Raw genomic sequence first — 12,540 nt, 5'->3', positions numbered from 1 at the left:
GAATAACAGCCGGCATGTCCTCATATGGCCAAAATCAGCGTACTTACTTGCGGTTCCGTGTAAGCGTAGCTCTCTCCGTCATGTTCATGGTGGTTTCTGAAGAGGTTTATTATGAGAAATGAAGACAGGAAATATTTTTCAACTGCCTCACAACAAAGCCTGATCCAGAGGAAGAGCGGAGAACTGTGGCTTTAAGAAGACAAACATGGAATTTATTGCTCACTTTAAAGTCATAATAAAATACAGCATAAGGCAACAAAACTATGATGAAAGAGAAATGAGTAGTGATGTAGCTCTTGAATGAGAACAGTGTGGATCTGAAAGTAGCCTTTATTCTGAAAAGTAAATATTTATAGGAAATCAGAAATAATGGTGAAATACCACGTCATTCCCACTGCAGTTGTCTTTAAAGTAATTCATTTCGTCAGTAATCTGTTCAAGCAGTTTAATTCCTCCTCGATGCTAAAGTTTCCTTGTATCATCCAGTGGAAGCTCCCATCATGTAAACTTTAACTGCTCTCCTCTACAGATGTGCCTTCCAGGAAAATATGCTAATTCACGGAGTGTAATTTGTAGAGTAATAACTGTTCTGTGACCCTTCGTCTGCCGTGTGATTAGCTCTGGTTCACACACTGTCCGTGATCTGAGCAGTGGCCTGAATACCTCGCTTTCTCAAACACCCGTGAAGTTACTGTTGATCCAAAACAGTCCCGATCCCAGAATGATTGCAAGGCCGGATCGAGTTTTTAATCAGTCAATTCTTTCAGGAATCTAACAATTAGACCCAGCAGTTTCTCTCATATTTTTGTCCAAGGGCAGGAGTGAGCAGAAGACAAAGTCCTGGCTCTAATGAACGGGGGCTCCTTGGAGCATCCTTCACGGCAAGCTAACTAATTACTTCAGCATGCCACCGGGGGTCATATTTCCTCATCAAATGGGAAATGATTTTCAGAACGTCTGTGTTCTTGTATTTCATGCCGTGTGGTTTCACCCGCCGTCGGTGGAGCTGAGTCTCTGGCGGACTAAATGGCCAAGGTGAAGTCTGGAGTCTGTCAAGTCGCGGGCCGCGCCAAGCGAGAATCTCCACTTGTCTGTCTCCTGCTTCGAGATAACCGTGCAAGTTGCACGGCTTCTTTCAAATCTTTCAGCAGCACACAGAGGAGGCACGGATGAAAAAAAAAGGTGGATGGAGAAGCTATAGGCGGCGTGGAATATCACTTAGGTTTTCAATGGAAAATGTGGCGCAGCAAATCTGGGGTTGGGCCAGCAAAGTGCAGCGAGGAACGAGAGGTCAAAAACCTGCCGGGGTTGTTTCAGGAGCAGTCAGTGTGAGCTATCTTACAAGACCACTCTGAAGTCCTGAGGCAGGAAAACCATCTTGTCGGGTGTTTGGCTGTTTCCTGATTGGTTCTGACAGATAATAGAACCAGGACGCGAGGTCTTCCAACACTGCCCAGTTTGCACTCGCTGCTACCGAGCTGCTGTCAAAATCTTTATTCCTGCCTCCTAAATCACTACTTCTTGCTTCCTCTTTTGGTATCTTCCTCGTTCTGTGTTTCCTGATGAGGTCTAGGCCCCAGCTCCGTGGCAGATCTCAGGTTCACGACTAGCGGTGGCATGGTAGAGCCATTAATATACAGGAAGGAGCAGGCAGACCGAGCCCCGAGGAAAAGGACACTCCTAGGAAGTGTTAGACATAAATTCAGTCTTTCCCCGAGATGCCAGACGCTGCACAAAGGCTCGGTTGTCTATGGACGTTATCGTCCAGGATCCACAATACCACAAGTGTTCAAATTATATGTGCAGCCTAACCCAGGTATCCACACCACGATAGCGGATATAGAGAACCCAAACTTTATGAAGTCTTTATTTAAAGTCATTTATCTTGCTGCTGCTGCCCCTCTTGAACTCCTGACAGCCAGATTTTGATCTGATCCCAGGTCAAACAAATAAAGTGAAACACCCAACATGCTTGTGTAGGTAGCAAAAATACACAGGAGATAGCAACCACTGGGGCCCGGACCACTAATGTGTGGTATGTGGTTGACGCGGCTCGCTGCTGTATACATTCTGCTCCTCCAATGGTTTGTCATGATTAGTTTGTTTAGCTGTTTAAAACCGCCCCGCCTTTTGTGTCGTAAACAAACATCTCCTATATTGCGGCCGGTGTGGAGCGGTGGCCCGTGGTTAGAATTAAGACTTTAGCTTTGTGACATCAACAAAAGAAAACTGAAGTTACTTGAAGTGGCCACAAACAAACATGAAGTTGCATATTGTTCTTCCCTCAAAGGGAACGGGCCTTAAAAAAAGAAACAGTCACTCCTGCAGATGTCTTGTATTTGTCTTTAAAGCTGCACCAATCAGTTTTTATATATATATATATAGATATATATATAGATAATAAATATATATAGATAATAAATCAAATAACTGAATGTAATGTTAAAGGGGTGTTCATGGTGGCAAACCCACAAAACTCCACTTTTTAGCAATGTTTTGATGTGCAGACCACAGAATTACTGTTTTGGTTCAGTCTCACCGCTCTCATCAACCTTCTTTCCAATCGCAGCAACAGAAACCAACTCCCAATGAACGCTAATGTTGGTAGCCGCTTGCAAACATGTCTATTAGTAGTAGCGTGATCTTATGTTTATTTTGTGTAAACAGCTTGTGCTGTCGCCCCCAAGCTTCTTTAAGTGCAGCTTTACCAAAAGAAAAAAGCACACACACACCAGATGCCCCCCATTTCATTCAGAGGTTTATTCATTGCTTTGACCAAGTAACAACTGTTTTTATAAAAGAAATTTTACATGAGAGCAAATCGGACAATACAAGGAGGAGATATGCATTTGGTCGTTGGATTGAAAATCCAGTCTCTTTCAAAACAAACAAAAAAACAAAACAAAAAAAAAAAAATCTCATTTTATATAACTTAACAATAAAAAAAACAAACTATGGTCACCACTTTCTTTGTTTCGACAAAGTCTGAAATAATAATTTATAAGCTTTAATACATACTGTTGCGTTCTGTTCGTCTGCTTGTTGTGAATGCAGGGTTTGTGTTGGACAAAGGCTTTTACAGTACCAAAGTCTTGGCTGCAGAAAACCCCTCTGTTGTGTACTTGTAGTGTGGTTGTTGGGGGAGTGACGGCAGGTTGGTACAACAAAGCAGGCTCTGTTGTCACCGAAGCCTCCTTCACTCGCTGTGTCTCTTCGGGTATCGTGTGAGGTGTGAGGGTCGCGAGCCGTCCACAGGGTCAGAGGTGCGATTGGAAACACAAGGAGCGGGCTTGGCACTAACCCTGCAGCTACCCTGCCTGGATCAGGTGTATAAAAAACACATGTGGGAGCCCGCAAACCCCCCTCCCCCCCGCATAAGCAAATAGTGCCAGCGGATTGGCTAGTGCGATTCATTTCATTATACTTCCATAGGCACACTAACAGGAATAATATAGGGTTGCCCTTCATCTCTTTTACCTCTCTCTTCATCTTTATGTAAAAACACCTCCACTGAAAAACAAGAACTGTAAGTGCAGCTTTTTAAAAACAGTTTGCACATTCAAGACGCATGACAAGGTCAAAAAGTCACTGTGCAGCTTCACTCCCTCTCAAAGTCCTCGACCAGAAGCACAGTCTGTGTTGTCCAAAAACAAATAAAAAAAATATGCACAATTTCTGTAGGAGTGTACATTTTGACACACATAAACAGTACCTTGAAGATATACAGAAAATTAAAGTCAGCTCAGACAGCCAACTTCAGTTTCTCCCATAAGTCGAACTTGATTTTCCCCGTTTGTGAACTTGGCATCGGCCGCCACAAACGTTTATAACATATGCACCGTACATAAGTACTTTCTCGAGAAGAGATTCTTTCCATCGGACGACAAAATAAGCTCTGAATGCGGCAAAGTGAAGAGAAAGTACAACATTTTCATCAAAAACAAGACACCCAGACATATACAGACTGACAATAACAAACACTCTGAACACTTGCTTGGCCGACAAAGAGATAATACTGAAATGTATTTTTGAAGTCAAGAAAAAAAAAAGTGAGGGGGAGAAATTCAAAGTGGCTCCTTGTAAACAGCAATTTGAATGTAATGCTAAACAGCTGAGAGGGCTGAGGATCAAACGGCTGGGGGAGGCTTTTTTTTGTTTGTTTTTTTGTTCACTATCTTGTTCTGAGCACAAATGTGAAAAGGCAACACTGTCCACATAAAACACTGATAATGCAAAGCGAAAACATCCCTTTTAGGTCATGGCAATCTTCCGCTCAACCTTAAAGCGGATCTGCGCGGATCTGTGTGAAAACATGTCTTCATTTGGGTCCAGCTGAGCGTTTGTGCACGTTTTCAGCAGCTAAAAGCCGCGATAAGAAAGGAGTCCTTCGCTGGTTTGTGAAATCCAAGGCTGAGATGTGGACGAAAGCTGGCTGCTTATCAATATGCTTCTTATCTTCGTGTCCAGCGGTGACTGATGACCCGCTGGCAACGAGAGGCAGACTGAGACAAAGCAGCGTTCAGTTTACAGTCCAGATGAAGACTCCAGTCAAAACAAGAACAACTCATGCTGGGCATTTTCTGTGCTATTAAGAGATCATCAGTACCTCGGTTGGTGAGCTCATTCAGTCCTTAAGGCACATGCTTGTTGCGGGGAGCTTTCATTCACAAAACAAATCCTGAATCATGACTGGGGCTCTCTATTCCTTCACAAATTCCAGAGGCACCTCAGTTATCTGTACTTTGCATTGACCACAGTCAGTGAGTTATTTGTCTGAAGAACAAAGGCACTTTGGCAAAATACAAACTTTGTAGCATAAAAAAGAAAAAAAAGAAAAAGAAAAAAACAAACTCATAAAAAATAAGTTAACATAACAAAAGTGTCTTGTTTTAGGAAATACTGCAATAAAACTACCACTCGCACATCAGCCCAGTAAAGAAAAGATTGGTCAAGGCCTCTTTTGAACTTTTTTAGACACCAAAAAGAATCAAAGTTCTCTCTTTGTTTCGCCCGCTTCAAACCCCCCCATCCCCTCCTCAACAGTTCTTTTCATTTCAGGGGGAGTTTATTTGGACTCTGGCGAGCTTGCTGAAACAGGAATGTTTGCCGGTTTGCATAGAGGGACGGGAGGAGGACGTGAGCGCTAATATTTCTGCACCAGCGGCACTTTAACAGTCTTGATCTCTGCTATATGGGAGGACTTCTGGATGATGCAGCTGGTGGTCCCGGAGGCGCTGTCCTTTCCTTGCGCCAAGTTGGTCAAGGCCATGGCGGCGTTGATCTCCCTCCAGTATGTCTCGTCTTTGCCCTTCACCTTCTCCCTCTGCGCAGCGCCGACACCACCGCTGCCACTGATGATCAGCAGAACACGCACACGAAAGAACAAAACAGAGAGCGTTAGAGGTCAAAGCTCAGCGTGTAATTTGAAGGATCTGATCTGGGTTGCAAGGTAAAAGAACGTCTACTCACTTGTCACATTTACTTGATCCATGGTCTGTGGTTTCTGAAAGCACAAGGAGAAGAAAAAAAAAAAAGGTTAGTTTTGCAGAGTTCTCTGAGGTCAATGAGGATTTATTGGAAACTTACTGAACACTCAGGAGTTGTGTGTGTGTGTGTGTGTGTGTGTGTGTGTGTGTGTGTGTGTGTGTGTGTGTGTGTGTGTGTGTGTGTGTGTGTGTATTTTCTTGGTTTTGCGTGCGGTCTGTACTGTACTGTATGTGAACACCCTGTATTCTGCAAACATGTGTTGCTCTGTTTTCTCTCTTTTACTCAGATGCTGGACAAAAAGGACGTTTTGCAAGAAGCCATCAAGAAACAAGGTGACTAATAGGATTGAGTTGAAAGACGTTTCTTATGACTCATAAACTCCATTCTCTAATATTTTGTTGGAAAACAAATGGGCCCTGGCCAACGTAATTGAGTTGTCTGAGGAAATCAGATCGAAAATGACTGAGCGTAAAAGATTTGAGTGGGAATGAAAAAACAGCAAGTGAGTCAGTGAGAGAAAGATGGATGCCTGCTCTCGTTTTTTTTTTTTTCTTCAAATGGGAGCAATCTCTATCTCATATGTGAAACATTAGCGGGGAATAGCAAAGTCATTAAACAATGAAACCAAACTTCTCTTCAGGGCAACCAGTGTGTTTACTTCAGCATGCTGATCACTGACTGTGTGTGTGTGTGTGTGTGTGTGCGTGTGTGTGTGTGTGTGTGTGTGTGTGTGTGTGTGTGTGTGTGTGTGTGTGTGTGTGTTTAGGTAGGTAGGTAGGTATTTACTTTATTAATCCCCGAGGGGAAATTTTTTAGGTTTAGGTTTAGGTTCATTGATGTGTCTGTGTCTGTGTGTGTGTGTGTGTGTGTGTGTGTGTGTGTGTGTGTGTGTGTGTGTGTGTGTGTTTAGGTTCATTGATGTGTGTGTGTGTGTGTGTTTAGGTTCATTGATGTGTGTGTTCGCGCTGGACCTGTCTTGTGTCTTGGGTCTAGCACTATAGGTGAGTTTTGCCCAGCAGTGAATATGATGACACAGGCTTGGCGTTACATGAGGCATTAAAGGAGAGCAGAGCATCTGGATTTTCAAGCCGTGCAGCCTCCAGATGCTCTCTTTAAGTTAGCTAAACACACAGCTAAGGCCCTGTGAGCTTTTAAGAAGTTCGGTCATGACCAGGTAGAGATGAGCGGACGACGAAGGAATGCTCAAAGAAGGGTCAATTTCATTTTAGTCCAAAGGTACCAAAGGGTTCGTCTCACCTTGGTCCTTTGCTCAACAACTGCCTACATATCCCACCACATCACCCAGGGACACCCGACTCTTCAACCCCCCTACATCACATTTTCCGGTAAATCAAATGTCTAGATCCGAGCTCCTGTTAAAACGAGGCCCTTCTTTGCTCCACCGTCACTGCAAAACAATCCTGAATGTTCCCTTCTGCTAATGAAAATCTGCACCCTTTGCACTTTCATTCCCATGATTACAAGAAAGGACTGGAAAAGGTTGCACGAGGACACCGTGTTCTGGGTTTCGCGTTGTGAAAAGACAGCCACAGAGACCGAGAGCCAAGACTCCAAACTCCTCCGGCGTTGGAGGAAGAACACGCAAGGTTTAACCGTTCTGCTTTGTCACCTCTAACCTCACCAAACCCATCCACAGATTTTCCAAATATCTGGATCCAGTGCTCAGGCTTTTGCAAGCTGCCATAAGCGCCTAATTGTTCCGAACTCCTTCCCCCGTTTTCCAGAACTGTTCCCATGTAGCGGGACACATGCTGACAGCACCGGGTGTGCGAGGCCTCGGGCTAATGTGGGCCCGATTATAAAATTTCCTGTAGTTTTCCCGTTCCTTCTGTAATAGGTGTACTCCACAGAGAGAGAGTTCATGAGACTTCAACCACTGCAATTTTCTTGTGTTGATTATTCTTAGACGGAAGAAGAGAGGGAATGTGTGTGTGTGTGTGTGTGTGTGTGTGTGTGTGTGCACGTGTGAGAGGGAGATGAGGACATGATAACCCAGAGGTACAAACCACAGGAGAAGATTTTAGGTTTTAGTGCGTCAAAGTGTTCCAACAAAATCCTCACATACTCGTCTGGCCACAACTCCCTGCTGTCCTATCTTTCTCTCGGCCTTTATCTTGCTCCATCAGCGAGTCCCCTTTCCTTTATTGATATTCCTTAGGTCCCTCGTCCTGTGTCCTCCAACTGTTCACCTCTTGCTGCAGTGATTTGCTGTAATACCCCCTGATCCAGGTACTTGAGGCCTCATGCTCCCCAGCCAAAACAAATGCTATGTTTCCCGTCTGTTTTAATGAAGGGCGACTCGCTGCTACGTCAAGAATACATTTTTCAAAGCCTCTGATATTATCCATCTCGTCTTCGTCTCCAATTATTAATCCTTCTCTGTTGTTTTTTTTTTTAGCCATTTTTCAAACTTAATTGCTTTCCAGGTGTAATTTGTCCGAATGAAATCCCATCTTTTAATACCACTTTGTGCGTTAGAGGTTGACAGTGAGTCAACTAGTGTTACACTGACCTGTGACCCATCACATTCTGTGACCGACACTGCGGTTAGGCTTCGGCATGAGGAGTGAGGACAAGAATATCTGAGCAGGTTACAAACTTTGAAGAGGGACAGATTTCAGTGTAACACCGGCTCTCAGAGTTTCTGCAGTTTGGTAGAATTCACATATTCTTGTCCGACCGTTAGTTAGAAGTTAGATTTTGAAGCCTTTAGTTTTCATAATAGTTTGTTTATCTCCATTTTTAGCCAGACCATAGCCGCAAGAAAACAGCATCGGAAGAACCTGTGCCAATGCTATTCAGAAAGTGTTTCGGCTCAGTTTGTGTGGTATTTAGCTGCACTGTAGATTCCTACATATCATACAGATATTATAACTGCTCTGAGACGCTCCGAACAAACAGCAAACTAAACATATCGTGTTTACGAGTGCCGGTAAACAGAGTCCATGTCAGTAACGTTACACAGAGGAGTACTATGTGAAAAACTTCAGCCTTGAATTCATCAGCTGGGATAAAACGGACCCTGAGTGTCATTTTTCGATGGTCAGAAGATACTGTTAGCTGCTTCTATACGTTACTGCTACGTAGCCGCCGTTGGCATTAACGGAGTCGTGAGTTCAGCATCAAACTTTAAACTCGGCAGGATGTCTCCAGCAGCGGAAAGCAATGCTAATGTTAATTCTTGTTTTGCCAAAAGTTTCAGCCATAACATGAAGTTAGAATATGTTTATCTTCTTCCTCTCCTGTCGGACTGAGGACACACTGGATGTTGCAGTGACTCACTGTCCCATCTGGTGGTACAAATTCGTATCACAGGGCAGGATGGGTGGGGCTAGCTGGTTAGCATACTAACTTCAGTAAATGTCTCTCCATTACAATACATAAGACGTCTTTGATGAGTTCAACGATGCATTTTGTTCAGATTCTGTGGATAAGTTCATTTTTGAATGTTTTAAATGTAATAGGTTACAGACAGCATCTTTAACTGAGTATCAAGTAGATACTTGAATCCTCTCTATCTCCATCTCCTTCCTTGATTGTTGCCAGTGCTCCAAAGCAGAGTCCTGATTCAAAAATATGCACCATTCTCCACAATCACAGCACTGTAATTACAGTCAAATTACACCGTTTTCATGTGTTGTTTATGTCCCCCCCCCCGGAGATATATTAGCTCAGTGTTTACTGCTCGGTGTAAAGATTGGCTGGTGACAGCAGCGAGAAGGTCAACAGCAGCGACATCAAAGACAAACAGCATGCAGAAGAAAGTGTGTGTTTGTGTGCGGAGAATTGCAGCGTGTGAGTCTTTCCATCCGCAGATGAAAGTGTTTCCAGTGTGTGTGAGGCAGCCACTGTCCTGATGCTCCCTTCACAACATACGAAACAGTGTTTTGTCCCGGCCCCGGCCCTCGGGAACCCCGGACCCCAGAATCTGGAAATGCACCACTGCTTACAAAAACTCAATTTCCAAAGCCCTTTGCCTAAAACATCTAAAACTCAAAATTTTTTAAAACAAGAAGAGTGCCAAAGACTCAATAAATCGGCGATAAATCACGAAGACCTTTTTTTTTTTTTTTATTATTTTCTCATTCTTTATTCCTTGTTTTTTCTCCTTTTTTTTTTTTTTGCTTTACTACTTTGCTACTGAACACTCGGTCAACTCTGCTGTTGCCTTTGGGCTTCACTGACAGTCGGGTTTAACGGACCGCCGGAGGGGAAAGCTCAGAAGTCTGATGGTTTCTGGCGTCGTGCTGGAAGTCCAAAAATACGAACTCTCTTTAACATCACGGTGGCGCGATGGAGGGAGAGAGCAAAAAAAAACCAAAAAAACAAAAAACCGAGCTTTCACAAAACTTTGTAAAAATGAGGGAAAACAAGCGGAGGCTGACAAATTAGAGAGGGAATGAGGTTTCACCTGTTAAGACGACTGCGGAGGAGAGTGGTCGGCCATCATCATTACCATCTGGTGCTGTTGTTAGCAACACACAACAATAAACAAGGCAGGTCTTGGTGCACAAACCATGGGCTGGGCTGAATTAGGCAGACAAATAAACACACAAACACGCATACACAGACACAGAGAGACTGCTGTTTTATGACATTTACGTTTCAGACGTTTAGCATGTGGTCTAATCCAAAGTGACTAAGCGTCAATTCTTAGTCACCAAAAATTGCACGTTGCCAAAAATATATCTTTAACGGCTTTAACGTATTCAGTAGAAAACAACAAATGTCAAAAAACAGAACAGATAAGATGGATTTGAAAGGAATAGTGGGACTTTTTGAGGGAAATGCTTTAATTATAGAAGATACTGTTTGCATGTAGCTCAAACTGGGAGTCTGTTAGCCCAGCTTAGCATAACTGTTGGAAGCAAGCAGACCGGGCGAGCTGACAAAAAAAACAGCTGCACCAGCTCTTGCATCTGAAAGCTCCAGAAAAACGTAGTCAGAGAACCTCCAGTTGCGTTATTTCATCCGGAAATTACACCAAAAAAAATGTTTTAAAGTAAAACTCAACTTTATTTAGAATTAAAGAGATGCATTACTAGTAAAAATAAACTTTTAGGTTGCCAGATTGTGAAAAATCTCTGTAGCTGGGGAGCCATTAACAATCACTCAGAAACCTGGCAACTGGAAAGTTCCATTGAAAAATGACTGAAATAACTAAATGATCTGTTAATAATTTAAATCTGTTACTTTTAACGAATAAACCCTTCATGAAGAAAGTCTTATTAGGAAGTGGTTGTAGAAAGTTTTATATCACTGAGGTAACCACTGAGTTTACTTTGACCACAGTGAGAAGATTATTGCTCGAGTGGATGAAGGCCGATGAAGTTGGACACACGCTGACAAATCCAAAACCTGAATTGGTGAAGTGAGGAAATGAGCTCAGCTGATTCCCTCTAAAGCACCAGATGAGAATCGGAGTGGTGTTGCAGGTTTAGACAATCTGCTCGCCGCTGACCTGTGCGGCTACAGTCCAGGTCAGGATGAGAACACGTCATCGTGGCGGTGCTCAGCCTGTTTGAAGTCTCAGGCAGCCGGCGGAGGTCTGAGGATGAGTCAGCAGTTACTGTCAGCACAGGTGAGTCACGAGGCTGCGCTGGATAGAAAGTGGATCGCTTTGCAAGCCGCCATGAGACAGAGCGTCACGTTCAAATTACTAATTATCCAGACATGTGACCACTTTGGTTTGATTAACTTTCAGCCCAGTCTTTTTCGTTGAGAAAAGAGAAACCCTTCGGGCTGCTACGTCTACTGATGCTGTCTTTGATTTGAGCCACGAGGTGAGACACTCACTATTTTGGCTTTTAAGATCTATCTTTTATATATTCCTCTAATGATCCGAGCTTTTTATAATGTCAAGAAGAGTCTGTAAATGAAGTTAGAGATGCCTTGGCACTCGGCTGCCTTGTGTTCTGCCAATGCTACTTTTACATTTCCCCTCCCAGCCATCTCTCTCCCTCTTTGTGTCGCTGCTGGTATTGAAAAGACGTCAGTTAGCCAAAGATATCACATATGGCGTGATTTTAATTACAAAACTCTGTTTGCCTTGACAACACTTTCATCACTAAAAAAAAAAAATTGAATAATTAGCTCTTCGACTATCAAATAGAACATACATGCAGTGACACAGCCAGACGGATACTGAGCCGCTGCCCAATAATGACTCTCCCATCCGCTGCACTGCTTTTTCTGAGCTGTGTTTTTTTTGTTTTTTTTCCTGTGTCTGCCCGGCAGATGACACGCTGGTGTGGCTGCGGTCGGGGCAGATAACCAACATCCAGCACTGAGGATTGCCTTTGTGTCTTCTCGCTAGATGGAGAAATAATAACAGCGTTTCAGATGTTTAAACACTGCCAGGTTGTCATTGTGTTTACGAGTGCCAGTAAACAGAGTGTAATCAGGGCCCCACGTAAATCAGCCAAAATGAGAAGAGCGTCTCGACGGAGAAGTAAATACGTTGTCATGGCGAGTGTCCTCTCCGTGTGGGTGGACGGCCACGGCGTCATGGACAAACACAGAAGAGGAACCAACTGGCTCGTCATTAAGGCGGGATCGGGAGTTGGCGTGACAACAGATGATCATCACAGGAAGATTGAAAAGCAGACAGCGATAGTATCGGAGGATCACAGAGCTCATGATTCAAGCGGTGACTTCATGACAGCCTCGCTGATGATGAACAGATGAGCCTGTTATCACCGCTTTGACACAACAGGTACAAAAGAGACAAAACATGGCGGACCGCCCTCCACCGGACGCTTTCATCACAGGCTTCTCAGTCATCCTGAGCGACTGTTGTTTGTGGTCCACAAAACACACACATTAGGAAGTAAAAAAAGAAAAAAGAAAAAAAAAGCAGGAACCACAAGTAAACATTATTCAGATTTTTAAGTGTTTACATGTGTACAGAAATAGCCTTTTTTCAGGAGCTGGAGGCCAAATGATATGTTTGTGCTGCACTCACTGCATCATTATGTTGCAATTCCCCACAGTGGTAGTTGAAGTGCCCTCTCACACTCTTCGGGGGATTTC

At 43.6% G+C, this 12,540-nt stretch overlaps 1 protein-coding gene across 1 annotated transcript in view; it reads right to left on the bottom strand.

Annotated features, from left to right (window-relative positions):
• Nucleotides 1–2,747: 2,747 nt before the first annotated feature.
• Nucleotides 2,748–12,540, bottom strand: part of mkxa (mohawk homeobox a) — a 29,278-nt gene continuing 19,485 nt past the window's right edge. Inside the window, exons 6-7 of the mRNA XM_069151320.1 lie at nucleotides 5,470–5,503; nucleotides 2,748–5,351 (exon numbers count right to left, since the gene is read on the bottom strand). Of these exons, the coding sequence (XP_069007421.1) occupies nucleotides 5,144–5,351; nucleotides 5,470–5,503 (242 nt within the window). The 3' untranslated portion in view covers nucleotides 2,748–5,143. The remainder of the gene's footprint in view (nucleotides 5,352–5,469; nucleotides 5,504–12,540) is intronic.

Source organism: Embiotoca jacksoni, unplaced genomic scaffold (assembly GCF_022577435.1).
Source record: "Embiotoca jacksoni isolate LCO1_2020_lvr unplaced genomic scaffold, fEmbJac1.0.p SCAF_17, whole genome shotgun sequence".
Classification (NCBI taxonomy): Eukaryota; Metazoa; Chordata; class Actinopteri; family Embiotocidae; genus Embiotoca; species Embiotoca jacksoni.
This window is presented reverse-complemented; position numbering and strand designations above follow the sequence as displayed.